Raw genomic sequence first — 27,908 nt, forward strand, 5'->3', positions numbered from 1 at the left:
AGAATGGTGGTGGAGTGTGCTTTTGGCCGTCTCAAAGGGAGATGGAGAAGCTTACTCACTCGCTGTGATCTCAGTGAAACCAATATCCCCATCGTTATTGCAGCTTGCTGTGTGCTCCACAATCTATGTGAGAGCAAGGGGGAGACCTTTATGGCGGGGTGGGAGGTAGAGGCAAATAGCCTGGCTGCTGATTACGTCCAGCCAGACAGCCGGGCCATTAGAAGATCCCAGCGGGACGCCCTGTGCATCCGGGAGGCTTTGAAAGCTAGGTTCCTGAGTGAGCAGGGCAACCAGTGACTTTTCAGTTTGTGGACAGAGAAGCTGAACCTGCCCCCGTTTCTTTACCCAGTTCATTTTGACTATCCTCTCCAGTTACATACCCCCTTCACCCCCTTCCCCTTCCCAAAAAATAAAATCATTTCGATTTTGTTAATGAACAGCGTTGTCTGTATTGCTGTTTTCGCGGGAATATTTTAAACCGGGGACGCAGACTGTGGCGGGGGGCGGGTTCAGTGTTCTGATGCAAATGATGCTTCTAAACTCCCGGAATGACAGGCTCCGCACTGGTGGACTGGTTATTTCAATGGAGAACATGAAAAACACCTCCCAGACTGACCAGGGTAACCAGTGACTGCACTGTGTATGTGTCCTGATGCTGGACCTGACACCGCCTCTGTACCCTGCTAAAGGTCACTGTCCTGCCCAATTACCAAGCCCCTTGCCCCCCTCCAGACAGACTCTCCCTCAAAAGAACCTGACTGAAACAGTAATGGAGAGAAACAAACATTTTATTGCGAACCAGACATGAAACGTGGGGTGTGAAACTTGGACGGGGGCTTCTGTGAGGTGGGTGGGAAAGGACTTATGAAATTTTGGGGAATGTCAGCCTTCTAGTGCTAGAGCAGTCTGCAGGGGTTGACTGAAAGTTTTAACGGCCCTTGCCGCCCCTCCTTCTTTGGAGTTTGGGTGAGGGTGGTGTGGGACTTGGTGGCGGGTGAGGGCGGTTACAGATAGACTGCAGCGGGGCTCTGTCCTCCTGCCTCCGGTCTTGCAGAACATCCACAAGGCGCCGGAGCGTGTCCGTTTGCTCCCTCATTAGTCCAAGCAGCTTTTCAGTAGCCTGTTGGTCCTCCTGACGCCACCTCTCCTCCCGTTCCATGACTGCTCGGTGCATTTGTGACAAGTTCTCCCTCCACTGTGTCTGCTGGGCTGCCTGGGCTCGGGAGCAGTCCATTAGTTCTGAGAACATGTCTTCACGCGTCTTCTTCTTCCTCCGCCTAATCTGCGCTAGCCTCTGGGAGTGTGCTGAGAGGCTGGGTTGGGAGACAGTCGCAGATGTGTCTGTGTGAATTGTGAAAAGGGAGTGAATTCCTGAGACAGATAAATGAAATTGTATACAAAGAACCTAGTCTTTCTCTGTGAACAAGACCATGCACTGCACCTCTCACATGCGCACTCAGGACAAGGTCGAATTTTCGGCCGTCGCCTTCAGTGCCTGTGGACTTGCGGAGGTCTTGGACTGTTCAGAGAACTGTGGCTGGAGACCTGAACTTCTGGAGCGGGCAATAATGGTAAGCCGCAGACTTGTGGCTGCTTAAAACTCCAGCAGTAGCACTGGCCTCCTTTCACATTGAAAGCAATGCCAGTCTCTGCTGCCAGCAATCAGGACAGCATCAACTCTGCCCCTGTCCCACCCCCTCGCGGCTGTCCCAGGGAAAGATCCCTGTATGCTGCCCCTCTCCCTCCACCGCGTGGCTGTAAAGCAGTCCCAATACTAACATTCCCCTCCCTAATTCAAAGCAGGGCGTCATGAGCGACATCACCCTCCTGAGGATCCCGGACACCCAGAGAGAACGCATGCTGCGGGAAAGCATGCAGAAACCGGGGCCGTATGCCGCCATGCTATGTCGGGCCATGATCCCGGAGTACTTGATTGTGGCGTGGAGGGGGCATGTCTGCTACCACGGAGGGCCCACTAAGATCGCCCTACCCCGGAACCTGATCAACAGGCTTGAGCTCTACCTCCACGAGACCTACGAGGAGTTCTCCTACGAGGATTTCTCGTCGATCCCCGGCCACATTGACCGGATTTTCGCGTAGGTGCACTGGGACTATGGAGTGGAGCGTCTTGGGCCTGGGAATCATGGAGTAACGGACATTGTGAAAATTTTTTAAAACACTTGGGACTAAATTGAGAAGAGCCCAAGCCAGAGAAATCATGAAAACCCATTTGTTACCTTTGTAAATATTCCTGTTTTGTACCTGATTATTTTTTTACTAGTTTACAGAACTTTTATAAATATACATTGTTAATAGTATAAATATTACCGTTCTGTTTTAAATAAATGTTTACATGTTTACAGCACTTACTGCTTGATCCTTCCCCTGATTCTGTGTCCGGGGTAAGGGATGGGGACGGTTGGTACGGGATCTCGGTAAGGGTGATGAAGAGCTCCTGGCTGTCGGGGAAATCAGCGGTGCCAGCGCTGTCGACTGCCTCGTCCTCCTCATCTCCTTCTTCATCTTCCCCGTCCGCTGTCATGTCCGACGAGGAACCGGCCGCGGACATGATCCCATCCTCGGAGTCCACGGTCAGGGGTGGGGTAGTGGTGGCGGCCGCTCCCAGGATGGAATGCAGTGCCTCGTAGAAACGGGATGTGTGGGGCTGGGATCCGGAGCGTCCGTTAGCCTCTTTTGTTTTTTGGTAGCCTTGTCTCAGCTCCTTGATTTTCACGCGGCACTGCGTTGCATCCCGGCTGTAGCCTCTCTCTGCCATGGCTTTGGAGATCTTCTCGTAGATCTTAGCATTCCTTCTTTTGGAGCGCAGCTCTGAAAGCACGGACTCATCGCCCCACACTGCGATGAGATCCAAGACTTCCCGATCAGTCCATGCTGGGGCCCTCTTTCTATTAGATTGCACGGCCATCTCTGCTGGAGAGCTCTGCATAGTTGCCACTGCTGCTGAGCTCCCCTCGATGTCCAAAGAGGAACTGAGATTCAAACTGCCCAGACAGGAAAATGAAAATGAATTCAAATTTTCCCGGGGGTGTGGCTGGTCAGAGCATCCGAGCTCGGACTGCTGTCCAGAGCGTCAACAGAGTGGTGCACTGTGGGATAGCTCCCGGAGCTATTACCGTCGATTTCCATCCACACCTAGCCTAATTCGATATGGCCATGTCGAATTTAGCGCTAATCCTCTCGTTGGGGAGGATTACAGAAATCGATTTAAAGAGAGCTTTATGTCGAACTAAATGGCTTCCTGGTGTGGACGGGTGCAGGGTTAATTCGATATAACGGCGCTAAAGTCGACATAAAAGCCTAGTGTAGACCAGGCCTTAGTTTGTCAGCTTCAGAGCCTAGTTACATTCCACAGGCCTAAAGAGCGAAATGTCCCAAGGCAGCTTTTATTCTGAGTCTCCTGCATCATAGTTTCAGAGTAGCAGCCGTGTTAGTCTGTATCCGCAAAAATAACAGGAGTACTTGTGGCACCTTAGAACACACTAAATTTGTTAGTCTCTAAGGTGCCACAAGTACTCCTGTTATTTCTGCATCATAGTGTGGGTTACTGTTGCCAGGCTATCAGGTCCACTCTGAAGTGGTATTAATAGTTAACTCTCTTAAAGTGCCACAGCCTCGTATGTTTGGTCTGACACTGATATATTCATTTCTGCATTGTACAAGTGCAGTGAAGATAGGAAAAATGAACTATATAAACCTTCTCCTGACAAACCACTTTGTTAGAGATATTAATGGAGGACTTTGCTGGCAGATCTAGCAGCTCATTTCACACACCATCTGAGCTTTATTTGTACTGCTTGTCTCATTGGAGAGGAAAAGGGACAGATGATTACAAGAATAGTTTGGGTCCAAGGAGGATTCAGAGTGAATCTATTCTTTGGGGCTACTCTTCATTATTGCTGACAGAAATGTGGTGCCATTCACACAGAAAAGCACTGCGTGGTTCATGGTTAATCATTTAAAAACATTTAAGGCCCAATTTCCTATTGACACTATGGTGTTTCTGGTGAGTATTTAGAATGTTCACAGAAATTATCTAACTTGGGCCTTTCCAGAAATTGGCTGTCTTTTTCATTGTGATGCTCTCCCTGGCATTTTCTCCCAAACTCCAGTTTTGTTGGTGTAAAAATCCACCACTTCATCTAAGGGCCAAATCATGTCCTTTCAAAGAACCAGACTAACAGCAGGAGAGGAAGTAGAGGATTCACCTCTAAGGCCATGATCCTGTAATGAATTCTACCCAGGTGCATAGGTCTGCTCACATGGAATCATCTTCGAACGAAGCACACAAAAAAGGGGGGGGAGGTTATTCCTGCATGTGTAAAACACAATAAATAAATAAATAACAATGGTACTAATTACGAGAATGACCAGGATTCAAGAACACCAGGGGCTTATCTCAACTCAGCCATCCCCTTCATCCACTTGGGGTTAGGATCCTGATGGACTATTTGAGAAACTACCTGTGGGAGGATGAGGACGGGGCTGAATCCCAAACTTGAGAATATTTTCTGTTAATTTTTTTGATCTCTGCTTATGGACATCCTTGGAAGAAAATCTTTGCTGATCACATCTGTGTCTTGTTTGTGCAGAGTCAGCCTTCCAGTTATAAAACGGTATAATAAAAGTAAACTCCTCGGATAAATGTTAGTTACTGCTGATGCTAGCAAGAAGGCTGTTTACAAAACATGATAGAAATTAAAATAACAGGTGGAGGTCTATAATATAAAATAAACTCTTCCCTTTCCTGAAGCAAGTGATAGATCCTTGCTAGGTAATGTCTCTTTACGTTGTTCAAGCCAAGATGTGCTGAAAATGAAAGATTCCCACCACTTCCCCAACTTCCTTCTAAAATGTTTTTCCTCTTGTGAACTGCCAATAAATTGGACTTCTGAGTTCAATGACCAGTGGTGCAAGAGTAAGATAATTGATTGCCCTTGGAGGACCCTAGTGAGTTTCATATTTGAGCAGGATTTGGTGAGTTACCACGCCTTTGATTTTCCCTTTTTAAACTGGCCCAATCACATTCTTAATAAGTAATTTTTCAATTTATAAGGTGATAATTGTGTTTCAGCTTTGAGTCTCAAGCCTTTCAGTTTGTGCTCCGTGTTTTTCTCATGGGCAGATATTACACATACCCTGGAGCCTTGGCGTCTAAGACACTTTCTGATCCTCAGCTACCCTGTTTCTGTTTAGTTTCTGAATCTTGCTAATTAGTGATTCATTTTTCTCTGAAATTTGATTACTTTTCCATCTGTAAAAGCAAATCCCTTGCATGGCAGCAGAGATATCGGAAAATAGATCAGTCTTCTGTCCTTCTCTTCTAACCATTTCCTTTCCGGGAGGTGGTCTGATCTCTTAATTTGGTTTTCTTTCTCTTTATGTTCCTCTTTGGGATATAATTGTATGATGCAAAATCTAAAATCTTCTAGTGGCATTTTTAAAGAAGGTTAGGAAACCTTTAAAATCAGTGATGATAGGAAAGGAAACAACCATTGTATAGCCAGATTCTGGCTGGCTGTACTGGATGATAGGAAGAGTGGAAACACACCCACGTTAGGGGCAGCTATGACCTGACTGCGAAGCACAGGAGCGGGGGAGATGAGCTGTCTGTGCCAGAGTCTGGGAGGAAAAGAGAGCCATGCCCTCCTTTTGACCCTTGGAGCACTATCAGATGCTTCTGGGGCTGTGATGAGTTTTGGGGCAGGAGCAAGAGCTATGGGCTCCCCGGTCCAACACCTCATTTAAACAAGCACTTAACTTTAAGCACTCTCAATGAATAGGTGAAGTCAAATCCATGGAACTACTCATGTGCTTAAGCAGCACATGCTTAAGTGCTTTGCTGGCCCAGAGTTTCTATGGAGACATTATACACACACTACCCTATTCCTCATGCTAGGGGCTGGAAGGTGCTTCCCACGCCTTGTGTTCCCCTGGCTCTGCCCACTTACTCCTTATTATGGGAGTTTAGCAAAGTGACTATTCTGTTCCTATATCCTCTTGTGTTTTGCATTCCCAGTATCAGGACCCAGTTCTACTCTTGGGTGGATGCATGTTTGAAATGAAGTCAATGGTTTCAGGGCAGCAGTTAGTCAGATCTGTACATCTCTGAATTTTACATAAAATAATTGCCTTTCAGGCTCATAGGTACTGAATCTGTCTTGTCATTTGGTACCATTGCGAAGAAGGCATGCGACTGTTGCTGTGGATAATGTGGATGAGAAGTGGCAAGACCTATGTAGCTGGCCACAGGATGATCAGCCCAATAGAAGGAGATCCTTTGATGGCATAGGTTTGGCACAGTGACTTCTATGCCACCTGCAGCTGGCATAGGGAACATGGCTGAGGATTTTCTGTCGCCTGATCCTCCTTGGGCTCACTGGCAGCAAATGTAATGTAGAGCAGTCCTAAGCCTGCTCTACTTACACTTGGGAAATGGCCTGGCACATATCCAGCCCAGGATCTAGGGAGTAAAATGAGGTTGCTTCAAACCAAGCCCTTTTCACACACCCCATCCTTGGTTGTGCTGCAAGCTGCTTGGGTTTAGGCAAGAATCAGGGCCAAGAGCTCCAAAGCTGTGCAACTCCTCACAATGCCCCAGGGAAGCAGATAAGTAGCATTATCTTCCCTCTTCCCAGGGCCGGCTCCAGGCACCAGCCGACCAAGCACGTGCTTGGGGCGGCACCTTAGAAAGGGCAGCCAATGTTGGGGTGGCGGGGGGCGTTCACGGTGGTTTTGTTTTTTGTTTTTTTTTTGTTCGGCGGGGCGATGCTCGAGGTTTTTTTTGTTTGTTTGTTTGTTTTGGCCGGGCAGCGCGGGGGGTGTTTCGACGGCCCAGGCGGGGTCTTTGGCGGTGCGGCCCGGCGCTCCGGGGGTTTGGGCTGCGCTCGGGGGGGCAGGGGTTTGGGCGGCCTGGCGCGGCGCTCAGGGGGGGCGGGGGTTTGGGCGGCCCGGCCCGGCGCTCGGGGGGGGGGGTTGGGGGGGGGGGGGGGGGGGGGGGGGGGGGGGGGGGGGGGGGGGGGTGTTACGGTGGGCGGTGCTCTTCTTTTTTGCCTGGGGCGGCAAAAAAGTTAGAGCCAGCCCTGCCTCTTCCCCTCTTCTCCTTGTATTGGTGCAGAACCTGAGAGACAGAGAGATTTAATGATTTACCAGAAGCCACCAAGTGAGTCTTTGGCACAGCTGGGATTAAAACTAATGAGTTCCTGGCTCTCCCTTTGTCACTCACCTCACTAAACCATACTGTCCCTCTAAGTCAAAGTTTAGCCAACTTGTGTGAATGGAGAAGTGAACTGACCACTGGAGGGGAGAGGGTTCCCTCGTGTCCATGCTGTTAGGAAAGTCTGATACTTATCAGAAATTCTTCAGTTGTTCATTTATTGGAACATGTAATTTGAACACATAGGAAATAACTTTTAAGAGTTGGCCAGCCTCAAAGCCTGAGTCTTTGATTCCTGGTCGCTCTGTCCGGTGTTTTGCCCTGTGGGAGACATTTTGGCAGGTAAATAAGAAAATTGCTCCAAATTCCATGAAAAATCAACAGAAATTTCCATGGAGATATTAGATAACTCTAGCCATTCTCTCAGGACTTTGGACTAATTTAGTTCTGATTCTCATACCAAAGAAAGATGCAGCTATTTCATATTGCACCAAGGTATTATATTCTGTCTCTTTTGCATCCCTTTCTATTTTAGGAATATGCCTACCCATGTGTAATCTAAGCAAGTATGGGACAGTGGGAGTAACAAGGGCCATTGGGCCCATGATCTATTAAGAATAAAAAGTGAAGTAGCACAATTAGGACCTGTTCCTGCAAACTTTACTCTTGTAACTAGTCCTTTGATATCAGGGATTCAATGGGATGGCTCACATGAGCAACAGTTGCTGCCATGAGTGAGCTTTGTAGGCAAGTCCCCTTCGGAGAGAGCACACCACAGGTAAAGCCAATGTAACATGGTAGACTCATAAGACAGAGAGAGATTGGTCTCTCTCTTTAATGAAAGAAGATCCTGTGTGCATCTGTAAGGGTTGGTCTCAGACCTGAGTGGGGGTGTGATGACAATCAGATAATAAAGTGGTCCTCACAGAAGGAGCAAGCTTGGCCATTTGGCCCTCTGCGAGGCGCAGGCTCTTCCCTTTCTGCTGCTCCCGTACGAGCTCCCTTCCACTCCCATTTTCCCCCACCCCATCCAGTTTACTCTCTCAATCTCTGTCTCTCTCTGCACTTAACAACCTCTGGTTTCAGAGTAGCAGCCGTGTTAGTCTGTATCCGCAAAAAGAACAGGAGTACTTGTGGCACCTGCATTTAGCCGTATGGAGTGGAAATAAATTTGTTAGTCTCTAAGGTGCCACAAGTACTCCTGTTCTTTTTGCGGATACAGACTAACACGGCTGCTACTCTGAAACCTGTCATTATGCAAGGCACTGCATTTAGCCGTATGGAGTGGAAACAAATTTGTTAGTCTCTAAGGTGCCACAAGTACTCCTGTTCTTTTAACAACCTCTGTGCCTCAGACACTGCTAATTGCTGTAGCGTTGCTCCCTCTAACATGGCTGCCTGTATTCTGTAGTAACCACAGGAAAAAGCACTAGCCAATGCCTTTCCCAGCAGTTGCCCTAGCTGTTTGTCTGCCCGCTCCATTTGTCCTCTCCTCTCCTCCTCCTTTGTGTGAGCCTGACAGTGCTCATACTGGTACTTCAACTGTCTTCAGATACATGGGATAGTCCTGTCCTGTTTGAAAACCTGCCTGTGTTAATAAGCAAGAGGGTTATGTTCTAGTACTGAACTTAACCTGTCTGCCCCATTTTTTCCCCTCCTAGAGGATTTGGAGGAGTATTTAGTGTTTCCGAGGCATTTTAAAGATGAACGGTGCTCAGTATTTATGGACCCTGGTAGTTTTAAATACAGGTATGAAGGGAATTATTTTGAGGACAGTTTGGTCTGACTTCACATGAAAAATCTTCCAGGACATTTCCAAAATGCTTTCTAGCTTAGCTGTGCCAGGATTTTACTGTATGGCTCCATGCAGCGTTTCTCCTTTGTATTCAGGATTCGCTATTCACATTCTTTCCCTTTGGGGAATCATAACAGCTTTATAACTTCAGTAACACTAAAGTAAAACCTAGGGACCTATGCTACCTTCAGATTCACACTGCAGCTCTCCAAGTTTAAACTTTGTGACCTCTGAGGAGACCTCAGCAAACTTAATGGAATTAAGGACTGGGAGGGAAATACAACACTAATTAGCATTGCACCATCTCAGACGGGTGGAGGGGACATGTTCAGCATAAATAAATGCGAACCTGCAGCAAAATCATTTGCATTCCTGAGCCTTCTCAGGTGTGTAGTCATGAGGTAGTTGTCTAAGCTACAAGTGATTTTGCATATCTGTCAAGTAAATCAGAGACGCAGAATCCTAACACACATTAATAGGATGTGATTTTGTGATACTCCCTGAAGGAGTTTGTGTCTGTAAAGGAATGAATGAACAGAGACAGAAGGTGCAGATTGCCATCTATAAGCAATTAGATATTGGTCCGGTGTCATACCTCCAGCTTTTGGGAGACGGCTCCCTGTACACTCTGATGGCTGCTTCCCCCTTTTATTCACTGGCTTTCATGCACTAGCACAAGGCTGCAATGTTTGGGTTGCAGTTGCTACAAAGGAGTGGCTGTGTTGGTAATCCAGTAATCAGTGTGTATTAGGTTTCCCTCTCTGCCCAATCCACAGAAGAGGTGGGTCTGTTAAAGCCACGTGCATCAGGCTAGCTCAAGCTGTAGCAAATCCTCATATCAGCTCTGGAGGTCTCCGGTTCAATCCCTGTTGGGTTAAGCAAGATGTTAGCCCTCACACTTTCACTTTTACAAATTTCACAAAGCTCTTCTATGATTATTATTGTTTTACTATCTATTTTGTAATGTATATAATGAAACCTACCCCTTTGCCCTAACCTACCTGACTTTGTCCCATTAATCACTGTCTACAACGTGAACAAAACAAGGAGCAGGATAAAGAAGAAAGGGAAGGGAAGCAGCTAGATACTGCAGCCAGTTTTTAAACTGATTTCTGCCATTGCTTCTCCTCAATTCTATAGCATCGTCTTGTGTTCTGTGGCCCTGGCTCTGGCATCACAATCAAGCAGATTGTTAGTTAGCGCATGAGGATAGCAATAGGTTTGTGTTATGGTCACATCAAGGCTTCTATCACCCTTAAGGGTAGCTGTTGGTCTGTGGGAATACTCAGGAAATTTTGTACAAGATAATAGGTAACTCCTGGAGAGAATACAGTGATGTTGTGTATGTATACAGGGCTCTACTATTCAAGAGGTCCCTCTCCATCAACCTACGACAAAGTTCAAGTGCTTTACAAGCAATGGTGGGAGCCAAATAAACTAGACATTGAAATCAGAATGGTATTCCAGATGCTATGGAGTGGTCTATGTGGGTAAATGTTGACTTTTTAATGTGCCCTCACCACCCAGAAAAGTTAATGAGAGTTAGCATCTCTCAGGGTCAAACAGACCTTAAGTCATTGCTGAGCCCAAAGTCAGTCAGCTTTCCTCTGATGGCTACGAAAGGATGCTGCAGCATTCACTGACATTAGTGAGTTTTATTCCCTGCTTGATTTATGGAGGAATAAAACAGGGAGTATATACTATATCCCTGCTGTGTCTTGTTATAACCATGTAGCCTGTCTCCAACTGACCAAGGTGTCCTCATTAATGATTGTTCTATATTTAGCCATTGCTGGGAGCATGTACCCCTACCTTAGTCAAAGACCTGGTAGCCATGGCAACAACACAGAGCATCTGGATGGAGACAGTTTGCCAAACATTTTAACAAGGTGTGAGATGAATATCACACATCACCATTAGGTGAATTAATTTATCGTTCCTTTCCAGTACAGATTACAAAGTATTCATAACAGCTCCCTTGCCATAAAATGCTAGACTTTGCATTGATAAGAGCCCCATTAACATAGATTACATTACTAATCTTGTTTTCTTTTAAATTTCATTTTGCAGGTGTATCAGCATTCGTATACGGCATATTATGTCCTCAGCAAAATACCTTTTGGGTAAGCAATAATTCAGTCTTCATTTTAAAACACAGCAATTTAAAATTCTACGAAGTAATAGAAGATACAACTAATGGTTTGCCTATAACAATCCTGTGTAGCAGTCTAGCATCCAATGTAGAACAGAACACATAACCTGAAAGAAACAAGAGTAGTCCACTTCCTCGAGCGGGCCTAGTTTTCATGTTGTTGGCTGGAATGTAGTATAAATAGCTGAAAACTGGGAAGTGAACATCAATTTCTGTGCTCTGAATATCACACAGGCTACTAGTCACATGTGCAAATTTTTACCAGCAAAAATGGGGAGATACAATAGACCTGTACTTTGCTGTTACTAGAATATTGTAAGTGCAATTCTCAAACTAAAGCTCTAGTTTGCTATTCATTGTATTCTTTCTCTGGTTTATTATTCCTATATAGAGTCTCCAAACAGGTGGTAAGTGTTTCGCATACCTATAAGTCAGCTCCTGCAAGGACTTGCAAGTGTGCCTAATGTCATGCTCCTGAGTAGTTTCGTTGAAGTCAGTGACACTACACATGGCCCTTACCTAGCAAAGCACTTAAGCACTTGCTTAAGTCCCACTGACTTCAATGGGATTTTTTACTTCAATTGAACTTAAGCATCTGCATGAAATTAAGTATGTGTTTAAGTGCTTTGTTGAATCAGGATCCTGCAAACAGTTAAGCATGTGCATAAATTTTGACAGGATAAGGGTCGAAGTAGACAAAATGGGAGGAGGAGAAGAGATGTTACATTCCTTTTTGTAAAGTGCTGGATTGCAATATTCTATAGTACCTTTCTCCACATGACACCCCACTGAAGTCAGTGAGTATTTGATGAATAAGTTACCACCAACCACAAGGAAGGGGGTATCACAATGTGGCCCAAAAATTGGTTTTACATTTTTCAGTATGTTTATCCTACCATATTTTTATATGTAACAGGAAAGTAGAAATACAAAGTATTTATAATTATCTCTTGGAAAGCAATTATTAATATTGTACTTTATATAAAAATTCAAGTGTGAAAGAATTTAGTCACGTCGGCACAAATTTTTAAAGGTGTTGCTGTGCTCAGCATGGCAATGCCTACGCGATTTAGGAGCTTAAATATCATTTTCAAGAGGCATCTAGGTACTCAGCAGTCTAAATCCCATTGACTGCCAGTGCAGTTTAGACTCCTAGATGCCTTTTGAAAATGAGATTTAGGCTCCTAAATCAGTTAAATGTTGTGATGCTGAGTGCAGCAACACCTAAATAACTTTAAAAAGCTGGGCCATAGTTTTCCTGTTAAAGGCCTCTCTGATTTTAGATTTGAAAATAAATTCCTTACTTAAGAGCATGATTTAGACCTCAGTCTGACAGACAGACATCATGTTTAGTTTCTTTAAAACATTGGTAATGTGCAGATGTTGTGTCAAGAAGATATCTCGGTATATTCCCCCACTTAATTAAAAGAGAGTTCACATTGAGAATTTCTTTCAGTGGTATCCAATTAACAGCCAAGAAACATCATTATGCTTTCTTTACAGAAATTCTGTATTCTGCACACATATATATATAAAATATTAAAATCCCCAAAATGTTAGAAACTCTCTAAATTAACAATTTAGGAATCCAGGCAGTTCCCTACTACCACAGAATCATTCATCATCAACCCCACCAAATTTACATCGCATATTGAATCTTTATTTTGTTCTGTAATGGAACCATGCTGTTGTATGAATACTTTTGATTTCATTTATTTGTTCAGTGCGAAGTGAAGATTCTGAAAGGAATATAGTGCCAGGAAGCACTGAGTTATGTCAGAGTCAGGGCTGGCTCTAGGCACCAACGCTCCAAGCATGTGCTTGGGGCAGCACTTTCCAAGGGGCAGCACTCCGGCTCCTTTTTTTTTTTTGCTTGGGGCGCAAAAAGCCGGGAGCCGGCCCTGAGCGGAGGTGAGCTGCAGCGGTGGGGGGCGCGGGGAGGGCCGCAGGAAGTAACCCTGGGTGAGGGCAGAGGAACTGCCCTCCACAGCTGCAGCTCACCTCCGTGCCGCCTGCTCCCCTGAGCGTGCCTCCACCACTCCACTTCTCCCCTCTCCCTCCTAGGCTTGCCGCGCAAATCAGCTGTTTTACGGCAAGCCTGGGAGGGAGGGGGGAGAAGTGGAGTGGTGGTGGCACGCTCAGGGGAGCAGGCGGCATGGAGGTGAGCTGCGGCGGTGGGGGGTGCAGGGAGGGCCGCAGGAAGTAACCCTGGGGGATGCAGAGGAACCGCTCCCCCCCCCCCAGCTCACCTCCTCCCCCAAGAGCACCGCTGCTCCGCTTATCCTCCCTTCCTCCCTCCCAGGCAAGCCTGGGAGGGAGGGGTAGGAGGGGAAATGCGGCGCGCCCAGGGGAGGAGGCGGGGCCGGGGATTTGGGGAAGGAGTTGGAATGGGGCGGGGAAGGGGCGGAGTTGGGGCAGGGCCGGGAGGGCGCGGGAAAATTTTTTTGCTTGGGGCGGCAAAAAACTTGGAGCCGGCCCTGGTCAGAGTCCTGTCTGTTTTCTCATAGTATAATGTGTTGGTGGAGCAGGAAGATATTTTAATGGAGAGAATTGGTAGGATTGCTCTGTTTGGCGTTATAAAATGTGTGGATTACATAGTGTGGTCGGGTTGTGTAAGTGTATGTAGATCTTGCAAGCTTATATTTTTATCTGTATTGTAGAGCAGCTAGCAAGTTGTTGGGTTTTTCCCCTCAGTGGGTAATGTTGCATGATGCAATAGTGGAATAAGTACATTGTAAATGCATCCCTTGAATAGGACTACTGAATGGGAATTTATAATCTAGTAATATATTTGGAATTTTTCATATGATTTAGGAAATTCTAATGGGTATAGTTTAAAGGTGATCCCAACTGAGTAGAGTGATGGTGGGCAAGGAAAGATGATGCACAACCCAAAAGCAGTGCTTTCATTTAGAGAACAAAACTCTCACATCACACTGGGTGGGGGTGAGGAGGGGAGGCTGTTGGCCTAGCAGGGAGAGAGAGAGAGAGAGAGACACACACACACCCCTGCCTTAGAGCAGAGTATTTATTTTATTGTATTCCTTTAGATTTGACATTAACGAACAAAGCTCTTGTAAATGCTTTGAGCGCCTTGACAGCAATTAACTTACAATAACCACCCAGCAGCTTTAGTACCAATATGAAAACAAATTAATGTCACTAGCCACCAGCCTTAAATAATCAAATGGAGGTAACCATTTACCTCAGCTCGCAGACAGTAAAAATGACAAATCTCCTGGAAAGCTGTCCAAGAACACCCTCATGTCCTTCCCCCAAAGCCCTGGTAGGCGCAGGGCACCCTACTTCTGCTGCAAAAAGAGGCAGCCTGTGTACCCTGTTAGTATGTGCTGCCAACTGTAGGGCTTGGGGCCTGATCATGCTTCCAAGCCAGTGGCCACAGCTTGAGCCTAGGTGGCCACATTAGCTGAGACCCCAGCCCATCTCAGTCCTTCTCCTTATAAATTCCACAGAACGTATACCCCATAGGCTGTGCCAGTGTAAGTTTCCCTGAACTGTCTCACCCACCTTTCTCGCCCGCAGCTCTGACCTTTCATAATGAGAGGAGTAGGTAGTTCAGCCTTCATGCTCATTCAGCCCTTGCTGCCTCTGCTGGGATTTACTAATAAGGGAGTCAATTAGTGTCACCACTTTTAAAGAATATGACATTAATTCAATTCTCTCCATAAATTGCATTTTTTAAGGGAAATCACTGATTTTTTTGCTGGTTTCCTGCAGATCCTGGTTATGATTGCAACAGAGATGGATCCGAGCCACCAAAGTTTGGCTTTAAATTTGAACTTTCCCCAAGTTCAGAGGTGTTCCAGTTGGGAGCTTAACTTGGGCCCACCTCTAGTTTATAATATACAGTTCAAGTGAAGACACTGGCAAATAGTGTGTGAAATGTCCCGATCTGGTAACCCTTACTCCTATCAATGCCTTTGGAGAAGTATATCAAACTGTTTGCGTGAGTAAGAGAAGCAGGTTTGGGCTCCTTGTGAAGAGTGAGTGATAAATGATAGCAGAGATAAACCCCATAGTATCTTATTAAAAACAAAGTATAAGGCTGAAGTAGAAAGGAAAATAATCCCGGCAGAGTTTTAAACCCTTCCCTTCCCCTCCTATTATCTGAGCTTTCTACAGATTTTGTGTAGATTCAGGATAAAAAACCCCAAATTTGCCAAATTTCCCTTCAGATTTCTGTGGCCCACTGGTGTTAAGAAGGTTTTTAGGGTTTTTTTAATGAAGGGACTGATTTATGGTCTATAATTGTTCTTATTTTCAAGAGTGAAGGGGTTTTTTGCCTCTTTTTTTTTTTTTTTTAAAAAGGCTGCTCAACAGAGCTGGAAACATGGCATCCACTACCTGTACCCCTGTTTTCTTTCTATCAAGTGTCAGAGCAATGAAGCTCATACTGTTCTTGGGTGCCATCTAGTGGATTTGTTACTTCTGTAAAATTTATCAGTTGTTTCATCGGACAGCTTTGTATCCCATGTTTGTTTTTCTCTTACTGATGCTGTCAAGATACATGATGGAACTTGCTTGTTACCTGCATTTTAAAATATTTTTGCAAAGCTTCTAGTGCAACATGATGGCTTCGCTTGCCAAGCTGTCATTGGCAACCTGTTGTTATTATTTATTTATTATTTGAGTTGCATTTATTTATTATTTGAGCTCCATTCCTGCACCAGGACCCCATTGTGATAGGCACTGTACAAACACAGAACATAAAGACAATCCTATTTGTTAATTTCTCATCGTTGTTCTTTTGTTTACTCATGGGAGCATGAATTCTGCTCACTAGAGTTCCTCAGTGTAATTGATCCTTGCTAGGTAAGCTGGTGCCTGGAGCCGGCCCTGCCGGTACTGCCCAGCCCCGCAGACAAATCTTCCACTGAGATGGAAGAAATATACGATTTGTGTACGGCCTGCAGGATGAGCACCATATTCTTCAGATAGATTGAAAAAATACCTATCTGCTTGACTCTTCCCCTTGAGAACCACTTGCCAAAGTTTTTGTATTGAACTACATCATATAAATCCCTATTTCTTGTTAGGTTGTATTACATGTTATCAGTGCTCTTGCTGTGTGGTGCCTGTTACTGATTTTACATTATTTAATAAACCAACACAATGTTTAATGGGTTGTCTGTTTTTTTTTGTTTTTTTTTTTGGTCTTTTCCACTGGGGCTCTGCACTGGGACCTTGCACTGAATAATAATAATCTCTTATCTAATGCTTTTCGTCCATACCTCTCAAAGCACTTTACAAAGGAGGTAAGTATCATTATCCCTATTTTTCAAATGGGGAAACTGAGGAGGAAGTGACTTGCCTAACGTCACCCAGCAAGACAGTAGCAGATCTGGGACTAGAACCCAGGTCTCTTGAGTGCTTCAGAAGGCAGGTTATTGCATGAGTGCCTACTGCACTGACCTCAAGGTCGTTGGTTACGGGCCGCTGTTGAAAACAGCTTACGGCACTAGATGGACCACAAGTCTATCTGGTATGGCAGCACCTATGGAAGAGGCAGTGTTTGATTGTTCTTTTACCAAGTACCTGTATCTGCTGCCATCACCATGGCCTAAAAAAGACACCATTTTCAGTTCTGTTTTGTTTTTAAAATGCCCAAAGTAAAACCTAGCATAAAAAGTACAGCCTGTCAAACTTCCTGCTGTTCATTCGTTTCTGAGCTGATTGTTATCCTTTAGCGCTACTGGTAGGAAAAGATTGCTACTGACCATCAAGCAATGAACCCTCGCCACAATATGTGAGAGTAAAAAAAAAACCCCAAAACAGAATTCCAAATGTGCTTGTAAGGCTCAGACAGGAGGAGATTTAATAGCGATTATATTGTATGTGGAGAGGAGGGAATTGTGCACAACAGCTTCTAGGAAGGATTTATGCCAGATTTCTTGCCAGATTTATACTGTGTAACAAGAGGCAGCTGGCAGACCTATCCAAGGAGCAATCTTAGAGCACAGTTATGCTCTTCATATCCACACTGTAGAACTCTATTCAATATTCCACACTCATCCCCCACACAGAACTCTGATTAGCATCAAGAGAAGTTCTGTGTGTGGACTAAGTGCCAAAGCTGCAGTAGAGATCCTCACAGTGGATAAGAAATAGGAGAATTTTGCTCTTTGTGCTTCAGGGATACATTTTCAAAGCAGTGTGTGTAGATTTCACTGTACAACTCCCACTAATGTTCAGATTCACCCTGTGTCTCTTACACCAGCTATTGATAGTGAACAGGATAGAATAAAATAAAATAAAATAAAGCCAGATCAGACTTTGTATATAGGAAGATAGTTGTCACAAACACACAAGAATCTCATTGCAAAGCAGTAGAGGCTAAAATCTTTCCTGTTGAAGGTCAGCAAGATTTTATCATAACACTTCGTGTCTGTGACAGGAGGAAGAAATTATTTAATATTTAGTCTCATGGCTAAAAGAAATAAAAGTGCTGGGAGTAAAGAGAATTGGGTTCAATTCCTGGCTCTGCCACAGACTTCTTTTGATTTTACCTCTTCCTTTCTGATTGCTACACAATGGCCCATCACTATGGTATTTGAACACTGTGGCAAGTCAAGTAACTTCACTGTGCCTCGGTTTCCCCAACTCTTAAAACAGGGATGATAATGCTGTTTATCGACCATGCAGAGGTGTTGTGAGATTTTATTCATTAATGTTGATAAAGTGCTTTGAGATACTTGGATGGCAAATGCTACAGAAGCGCAAAGTACTATTATTATATCTATTTTCAGCTAATCAGATTTTTACTAGCGGAAACGAGTGATTTTTCTCTCTCTCACTTACCTATTCATTGAAGCTGTATAGATCCTCATACGACTGTATGTAAAAATTTAGCGACGTGAAGTATGTTAAACAAATATGGAACCAAATACCTTTCATTCACTTAGAAAAATCTATGCTCTCCTATCACTGCTACTTTCTTTTCTTCCTCCACTTGCCGAAGTATTGCTGGCATCATTTTTGTTGTATGTATTGTTGTTGTAGCCTGACCTGAAGAAGAGAGGTCTGTGTAAACTTGAAAGCTTCTCTCTGTCACCAACAGAAGTTGGTCAAATAAAATATATCATTTTTGTTGTCTTTTCAATCTAATGTGAGCTCAGGGACCTTTGCCTGCAAAGTTCCATGCACGCCTGTGTCTCTATAAATAACAACATCTTCATGTTGCAACAGGCTTATTTTTTATTTTGTTCTTGAGAACAGAAGAATTAGCAGTGATCTCACCCTTTCAGAGGGTAAGCACAGTGTGATGAGGGTCTGATCCAAAGCCCACTGAAGTCAGTGTGAATCTTTCCGTTCATTTCAGTGGGCTTTGGACCAGGCCCTGATGGTGATGATGTTGGGCCAATGAACTTGTTTCTATTTTAAATTGATCTGAACCTCAAACTCTACAAGCCATTGCATACTGGCTAAGTTATTACAAGGGCATTTGTTTGTTTTTAAAGCCCATTTTGTTTCCTTTAGTAAGAAAGTGCCAGCCATTTTATCCAACAGAACCCGTGCTTAGGGCAACATCCCCCATCTAGTGACTGCTCTGCAAAAGAGATTCAGATTTGAAATGCAATTCCATTTGGATCTCTGATGTGCACAGTTCGAGGGGAAATCCCTTTCAGCAGATCAACACCACATCATCTCCTCAGGGGGATTCCCTGTTCATCCCCGGGGGTAGATTGTTTTCTACCATTTGATTTTTAAATGTGAAAAAAATTTTCTATCTGTGTGCAGAGCAAATCTTGTCTCATCTGTCTTTTGCTGGGGTCCTTTATAACATGGGCAGGCACCTTAGAAAGATGTATAATAATAATAATAATAATAATTAATAATAGACACTGAGTGGGGAATTTGATATTTAGAACTGCAGTAATGACTGCTGCAGCTAAAAATAATAATCTTTAGTAATTAATAGTTAGGAGCAGATGTTAATGGAAAGTGGGGAGCAGCCCAGCAAATCACCTATCTGCTTTGTCACAAAGGTTAATAGCTTATTGCCTGTCAGCAAACTGACAGTATATTTTTTTAAGTCGCTAGACTTAAAATTCTCCTGTGCTATACGTCTGAACCAGTGCTCATTGATGTCAACGGAAGGACTCCCATTAAATTCCATTCTAGAATGAAATAGACAAAGTTTTAGACTTTCAGACCTAACAAAACTGGAAACTTGTCCCAGCTTTGCCGAGGTTCCTGTGCCTTTTTGGTGAATCTCTTCCATCTTCCCCCAGGCTAGATCTAACCCTCAACCCACACCCAATTCTGCAGGGTGTATACCCTTCACCAAACTGGCCAGCACCAACTCTCAGCAGCTTGGGCTGAGTTTCACTCCTTGTTTATACCCAGCATTTTAAACATGGTAAAAGGACCACAGTTAGAAACGGAACAATGAGGATAGAGGAAAGTGAGAAGCGTTCACCACAAAGCAGGCCACACAAGCTTGTAGAAGCCCTTTCAAGTGTTCTGCTTTTCTGTATCTCACATCCTGAAATAGAATGGAAGAGAATGCATGGCGTTTTTCTTTTGTTTTGTTTATTTCTTTAGCTGGGACTTTTTCTGCCTTTGTTTGGAGGTTGGATGAGCTGCTTTTTATTTGTTTCTTGTTTTGTTTTTGCTGATGTACAAGATGCCGTGCGATTTTCATGTTACACAGAAGTAAACCAGATGCGTTTCCCCAAGGGGCCCATTTGTGTGCTGGCCCCTATCACACAGTAGATAGACCCTAGAAGCATAAGCTTTGATTAACATTTGCAGCTATGCATGCTGTAGGCTCAAAAAGTTGTTAAGCCCATTTAAAATCCGGGTGCATTATTGTTCAATTGTGTAACATGCTAATTTGTGCATAGCACATCGCAAAGCATAAACAAAGGCATGGTGGTCCTTAGAAAAAAATTGCAACCTCGGGGACCAATCGTGCAGGGTTCTGAGCAACTCCCCACTCCCATAGGTTTCAGTGGGGGCTAAGAAGGCCTAGCACCTCTCCAAGCTGTGCACTAATGCATGCAATGATGTTAGTGTGTCTCATGGGCTCTGGTTCCCTTCACTCACCTTCTCCTGGCTACATGGTTCCGTTAGCACCATGCTACTAGGGGTTCTTCTGGCTGCTGCTGACCCTGGGAGCGGATTCTCTGTGGAAAACATAATATGGTCCCTGGCTGATGAGGCACTTTGAAACTGGAAGTGGAGAATGATACACATCCACACCGGGTCTTCCTTCTCCCATCCCACTCCTTGGCACAGACCTTGGCCTCACAGAACATCCACCATGGAGTATGGAAGAGGAGAAGGAGCAATGGGACATAGCGGTGACTGATCTTCTCCACCATCATATATGTGAGGGGGAGATCAAGGCACAAAGGGTCCTTCCATTTTCCGGGGTTGCGTATGCGGGAGAATCCCCACCATGAGATTTCAGATGCGAAGACTTCCCCTTACACATATATTTCAGGTGTATACATTTCTTTTGTTTGGCAGAATTATAGGGATGGGATAGTATGTTGTTCCTTCTAAATAAGAAATATGTTTTATAAATCCAGTTTTAAAATGTATCAAAAATCAAGTTAATTGTAGCATTGCCTATCAGTGATCATGTCCCCAATGACAAGAATCTAGTAGTAATGGCTCTTCTAAATGTACATCTTGGATCTTTTGTCTGATGAGTAAACCTATCGTGAGACAATGGCATTTAACAGAAAGGTGTGTTCCACTATCCTTGAAACACACACACACACACTTCAAGATTGCCTCTAGTCCTGTTGACTTGACATGAAAATGAAATCTGAACACAGTCTTAGCTTTCAAAAAGATAGGTAAAATACCAAGTCAGTCTTGTTTATCTGAAACCCACTAATACAAGGTGATAGATACAGCAGACAACAAACCCAAGAATCAATCTCTTGCCAGAGCTGAGGGCTGTCCTGCTTCCAGTGAATTCAAAGTTTGAGGTAGGGAATACTCATTGATGTCGGTGGAAGCAAGATTAGGTCCTTACTGATTTATCTCAACCATATCTCCTCTGAGATCTTGGTGCCCAGAATGGCTCTCTGCAGGCATTGCCTCCGTGTGCTGTAATCCCATTAGATTTTACAAGTCAGTCCAGGGCAGTTGAATGGGAATCTCTAAGGCAGCAGTTCTCAAACAGCTTTTCTTGGTGGTAGGCAGAATTAACCACATCTAGGAACATCTGTAGTGGAGGGAATGAGGTGGGGTAGCAAGCAGTCCAGGGGGGAAGGGAAAGGGACCAAACCTTTCTCAGTAGAGCTGCTGCACTAGGGAATATGTAGGTGCTGTAGGAAGGTATTGGGGCTTCAATAAGTGGTGCTTTTTGATCTGATTCAATGACCCAAATGATTTTTAGGAGATGCAGTGCTGAGGTGTAAATATGAGGTTTGTTGTTCCTAGGATCTTCCAGAGATCACTTCTGAAGTATATAGGTTTTACATCAAGGTCTCTCAGCCCATTTCCTTCCCATTTTCTTATTTTGGAGGGCTGATCTTCACATTATTATTTATTGTTTGCACTGTGGGAGCACTTAGGAGCCCCAGTCAAGGTCTGGGACCCCTTTGTGCTAGGCGCTGTACAAACACAGAACAAAAAGAGGGTCCCTGCCCTAAAGAGCATACAGTCTAAGACAAGTGGGAACAGATGGATACAGGTAGATGGGGGAGTACAAGTGAACAGTGAGACAGTATTGATCAGTGTGACAGGTAGTGGTGTCAGCACCCCAGCAGCCTACCCATTATCAAAGATGTTCGTATGCATCGTGACAAAGGAGCTTTTAGAGAAGGGATTTGAAGGTGGAAAATGAAGTAATTTCGTGGATCACCTTGCAAACATGTGGGGCAGCATGGGAGAAAGCATGAAGGTGCTTGTTTGAAAAACTAACAAGTGGGCAGTGGAGGCTGACGTCATGGGTCAATCGGAGAAGGCACATGGTTACTGCAAATGTACGGTATCCCTTGTAGTCCTACTTGCTTTAACATTTCTAGTCTCCCTCTCAGGGGAGTCCTTTCAAGGTCTAGGTTTTATTGCTACATCTCAGCTGTTGATCCCTAACCTGAATTATTTGAGATCCTGCTGATTCACCTTCTGCCTCATGGAGCCCCAAGACTAGATGGCTGCAAAAACTTAATGGAGTTAAAAGCAATTTTCTCTGACTGGTGTTTAAGTGGCTTATTTTGTCCCTTGGAGGCTGTCACCTCTTCACCATCCCTTTGTGTGGACTAGATATGATTCCAGCAGTGGAAGCAAAAGTTAAAAAAAAAAAAAAAAAAACTCTGTCATCTACACTTTCGAAAATACACATGAGGAACATGATCATGTCATTATTTTAAAAGATCCTTTCAGTATCTAAAGACCATTTCCAGCATCTGCAGATGCTTAGAGAAAACTAAAGATTCCAGTCAATGCCTCCATTCCTTCAGACTAGATTACTGTAACTCCTTACCATTTCCCAGTCTCTGCTGGATTTTTAAATCACCTCCAGTATTTGCAGAATTTCACAACAAAGACCATCCTGTGCCATGAATTTTACATCATTCCCAATGGACATTCACTGGCTCCTGCTATGACAGATGATTGATTTTAATGTCGTATTAGCATTTTTGCCATGTTTTGCCTGGCCTGCTGCCAAATATTATATTGTTGTATGCGTTAGCCACCCAGGCAGACTGTAGTCAGCTAGACTGGTTAGACTCCTTACTTTGTGGCTGAATTTGACTGGGTTGCTGACTCTGTCGAGCAACCTTGTTTTGTTACCTGGAGCTTTTCTGTTTTATGCTGTATGTCTGGAATTCAGTGCCCTGTGGGTAAAATGTGTGGGATCCCTGGTTGTTTTTAAGACCAAACCACAGATCTGCTATATATCTGTACTTGAACCTTTAATGACTTTGATTTGCTTTCATTGCCTGCATTTTCCTTTGATCACTGAAAAACACTGTTTGTGGCTTACATGAAGTGGGCTGTACAATAAAAAGTTGGGTTATTTCTCAAGACGTTTTAAATATGTTTGAGTGTGTGTGCGCACATATGTTCATGTGCGCACTCACACATGCACGCTTAAAAGAGAAAGAGCCCAAAATATCTCAGGAGTAGTTTCCCAATCTATTTAAGCACTTACATTAAAATTCAGGGTGGGGGGTGCCTAGTGCTGCATCTTCAGACAGTCTAAGTCAGGGGTAGGCAACCTATGGCACGTGTGCCAAAAGCGGCATGCGAGCTGATTTTCAGTGGCACTCACACTGCCTGGGTCCTGGCCACTGGTCCGGGGGGGCTCTGCATTTTAATTTAATTTTAAATGAAGCTTCTTAAACATTTTAAAAATCTTATTTACTTTACATACAACAATAGTTTAGTTATATATTATAAACTTATAGAAAGAGATCTCTAAAAACGTTAAAATGTATCACTGGCATGCGAAACCTTAAATTAGAGAGAATAAATGAAGACTCGGGCACCCCACTTCTGAAAGGTTGCCGACCCCTGGTCTAAGTCCTTGATTAACTGTTCCAGCATGTCTTTGATTCCCTTCAATATTTTGTTTTCTTCTCTCTCTCTCTTTCTGTAGATCTGTGTGCCTCCTGGGAAGTGTTTTTCTTTCTGACATCTGTCTCTTCTCCTCCTTTGTGTACATTGAAGTAAACAAGTCATTTAATTGTTTAACAATGTCTTTTCCTTCTGTCAGAAATAACCTTCCCATCTCTTGGAAGATTTGCTTTCTCCCTCAGTCACTACTGTACCTTTGGTTCTTTGTGTACTTGGACACATTTTTAGTTACCATAATCTCTTCTACAATGATTTTTGTGCTCCATCTTGCTTTTCTTATCATACTTCACGCATGCTTACCTTTTTAGTCTTCACAGTTCTTTAGAGTCCTCCTGCTTGTACATATCTACCAGCCTGTTTGGAACAATTTAGCAGTCTCTCCTCTAGAGAAACTTAGGCCTAGCATAGCAGAGTTGAAACAAGTCAACTTTGAGGCACATTGGGGATGTTTGAACACCTGCTCCATCTTATATCTGGTTCAAAATAGTGAGTATTGTTCCCTCACTTCCCAAGCACTAAAATCAATCACAAATTTCAAGGACTAAAGAAGAGACAATAAACCTTTAATAGGAATGTCCTCAGTGATTTCCAGGTTTGGAAATGAAGGCGAATGTACAGAGTGTTTGGTTATATAAAAGGATAGTTTACAATGAAAATAATATAAATGTGTAATGGAAGTGATTCGTTAATAAACATTGTATGAACTAACTAATAGTGCATGAAAACTGCATCCAAAATCACCCATTTTGAAGCCAAAATCCTGTACAAATGAGACCACCAGGGAAGGTTAAAAAAAAACTGCAAGGCCTACATACAAGTAGCTGTGAGAAGCACAGGATCTTCAGAGAGGCCTGGGCAATTGTTATAAATGATAGTTCTATACTCCTGGGGAAAATTCTGCACCACTGCACGCATGCAGAATTCATGTCTCCTACAGATTTTTTTGTTCCCCACAGAAAATAGATTCTGCCAGTGATTACACCTCTCACCCACCAGGGGCTGATGTGGTGCCAGAAGAGAGGGCAGCAGGCTCAGGGCCTGAGCAGCCAGCCACGGAGAGGGAGGAGGAGAGGTTGCTTTCCTCACAGCACCCTGCCCAGGGGGCGAGGTGAGGAGGCATGGGATATGGGGGAAACAGACAGAGTGGGGCACACGGGGCTGCTGGGAGGTTACATAGACTGGGGTTCAGAAGGGCTAGTGGGGGGGACAGACTGGGGCAGGGGCACAAAGGTAGTGTGGTGACAGAATTGAGCCAGGGGCCTGGTGGGAGTGGTGGTGTATGGACATGTGGGGGTGCAGGGCCACATGGCATCGGGGGGAGGGGAGTGGCTGGGTGCAGGGACATATGGAGACAACGGGGTGAGAGGTTCAGGGACACATAGGAACAGAGGAGGGAGATGGCTGAGTGGGGGTGCAGGGACACATGGGAGAGGGGGAGTGCAGGGACACGTGGGGATGGGGGCAGATGTGCCTGACTGAATGGGAGAGGCTAGTGGTCAGCCAGGGTCTGCATGGGGGAGGCTCCCCAACTCCCTAACAATCTTGCTCTCCCCCTCAAAAAAACCCTATTCCATACTTCTCCCACCCCAACCCAACAACCCTCCAGGTTCATTCCCAGGCTTCTTCACAGCAATTTACTTCCCTCTCCCTCAGCTCCTCTGTTACCCCTGACTCCCACAAGCCTTTGCACTGCTTTTGAGCTGTGCGGGAAATAAGTTTCTATATTGTAGTTTAAATAAATTACTACTCACAGTTCTGTCTAGTAAAGTAATCTGTCTAGTAAAGAATCTATTTGTCAAAAAACATTTCCTCAATCTTTTTGTGTTGTCTGTATTGTTACAGACATACTTGCTGACAGGTATTTTGAAATAAATTACCAAAATAATTGAAACTGGCATGATTATATTGTGTTATTTTGACAAAAATAGTCAGAATTTTGCAGAATTTTAGAATATTGGGTGCACAATTTTTAAATTTTTTGGTGCAGAATTCTCCCAGAAGTAAGTTCTAGGAGAAGATACACAAGGGATTGGAGACAGGAAGTATCTGAGAGAGTGGCTTCCACACAGGTATCTAAAAATTAGGGAATGCCACTACAGTTTCAGGTGAAAGTTTAGCCCCAGCTGAGGGGATTCTGACTTTGGTACAACATCCAAGAAACCCAGGAGAGAATCAGAAAGGGCTGGGTGAGTCTAAGGAGTGTTTTATAGGGATTCAAATAGGAAAACAAAGCTGAAAATATTTTGAAGATTAACTAACAGCTTTTCCAGTGAAGTAAAAATAAAGAATTGTAGCCAGTTCCACTTGCAAATGTCACGGGTAGAATTTCATCTTTTTCCTGCAGATATTTTAACACTGGGCTTTGACCCACATGGACTGCAACACACACTTCTTCATCTCACAGCCATCCACCCTTGCACTGTGCATGGGGGGACTTGCAAGTGCTCCTGAAAGGGAGAGTGAGAGAAGAACCCAGGATTTTTCATATTTCTCTTGGAGGGCAGTGTGACAGATTTTCATTACCAATCTGTCTGGGCCCACAGTTGATCAGGCTGAGACCACAGGATCTTTTTGGGGAGGAGATGATGAGGCACACCACGTGTCTGAATTTTAAAGCTTTATTGATAAAATAATAAAATAACAGAGAGTGCAGGGAACGCTCCCACATCTCTTAGGGGAAGAAAGAAAGCATTAGAGCCCCAAGCCCTAACCCACTTTCATACTCACATATGCCCGACCCACGGCTGGCCAGGCCTGGGTGTAACATAAGAAGAAGAGGGGGGAAGGGGTGGACGGGAGTTCTTGCCCTGGGCCCAGTCGTCGGGGGAATCCACTGTAATCTCCAAATTGCTCCAGCTCTCAGGCTGGTTTTAAGTCCTGGGTTCATTTGGGGGTGTTGTCATCCAGGGCCCCCTGTGCCTGGTGCTCTTTGTACCAGTCCCAATCGGCTTACTGTGGCCTTCTCGGCTGCCCAAAACACATCGGCTTTGGAGAATTTGTTTTTCCTTCTGTTGGCCTTCACCGTCGCCACCTCATTCGCTCTGTTTTCGCTGCTATCTTTGCAGCTCTGGACTTTGTTTTCTTCTTTGCTGGTCTCGCTGGCCTGCAGGTGCAGGTCTGTGTAGTTGGATTTTTGTTTTCACGGCCGCTCAGGCAACTTTCAAGTCCCTGTCTTTCTCGGCTGTCAGCCAAGTCTCGGCTGCGAGCAGTGTCCTTGGGCGGCGGCCAGCGTCTTATCTTTGAACTGAGCTTGTTAGCTGCACCGTTCTCTGCTCTTTTCTTTTTCTTCTCCCCCTTTTCGGCCTCTTGTGACCTACAAAGAAACCTTCCACTCTCCACTCACACACCTTTAACCCTCCCCAAAATGCTCTGTGATGCTTGCAACAGCGTTAGCAATATACAGTGCTGATCTGCCTTCCCGGGGGGACTCCCTAAGGGGAGGGGCCATTGGGGTGTGACAGCAGCTTCTGCAGGGTAAGGTGGTGGGGCGAGGAACAGACTCAGTGTGCAGATGCAGCTGGAGTCCCTATGCTCCTCAGAGCCTGATTTTCAAAAGAGTGTATCCCCATAACTCCCCTGGAAGTCAGTGGGGAGCTGAGGGTGCTCAGCACTTCTGAAAATCAGGCCTAGCAGAGCGCAGAGACTGCTCCCTTCTGGCTCCCCTTGGGCAGGCATTAGCTCAAAGAGGATAAGGAGAAGGTGGAGCCAAGGCTTTGCCTCCCCTCCACACTGCCCAGCACAGCTGGACTGGCACACAATGGGAGGCAGTATGTTGTATCCTTGTAGGGTGATGTAGCCCTGGGCGGGCCCCCTCTGCACACCTACCTGAGGCAGAATCCCCCCCCTCCCCCAAGGTCCTCCTGGGGTCATGTGACTTCACCTCACTCCCAGTGCAGACCACTGATGGCTGACTGAACCCTTCAGTTCAAAGCTGGCTAAGGCTGTAGTGCCTTTATGATGGATGCTTGGGCCTTAATAAGGCAGGACATTCCTGTCATTCCCTTTTGTTTCACACTAAAGCACACCACACAGGTGTTTATAGGTCCTTCCCCTGTTTTCCTTGACCAAACCCTGAGCAGTGTCACCCCTCAGAGCATAACAGGGATGCTGCAGGGGATGGTCCTATCTGAGAGAGAGAGAGCAGCATTAAACCCGAAAACAGAATTATCAGGAGCAACTCAAACTGCAAGAGGAAAATGTTTAGGGGTGGATATTTATCAGTC

At 44.7% G+C, this 27,908-nt stretch overlaps 1 protein-coding gene across 1 annotated transcript in view; it reads left to right on the forward strand.

The window, feature by feature from the left end:
• The window catches only part of DPP6 (dipeptidyl peptidase like 6), a 594,783-nt gene that overhangs the window by 400,906 nt on the left and 165,969 nt on the right, over window positions 1-27,908 (forward strand). Inside the window, exon 6 of the mRNA XM_026652149.1 lies at window positions 11,040-11,092. Within this exon, the coding sequence (XP_026507934.1) occupies window positions 11,040-11,092 (53 nt within the window). The remainder of the gene's footprint in view (window positions 1-11,039; window positions 11,093-27,908) is intronic.

The sequence above is a fragment of the Terrapene carolina genome, unplaced genomic scaffold (genome assembly GCF_002925995.2).
Source record: "Terrapene carolina triunguis isolate 2854851 unplaced genomic scaffold, T_m_triunguis-2.0 Scaffold111, whole genome shotgun sequence".
Taxonomy (NCBI): Eukaryota; Metazoa; Chordata; order Testudines; family Emydidae; genus Terrapene; species Terrapene triunguis.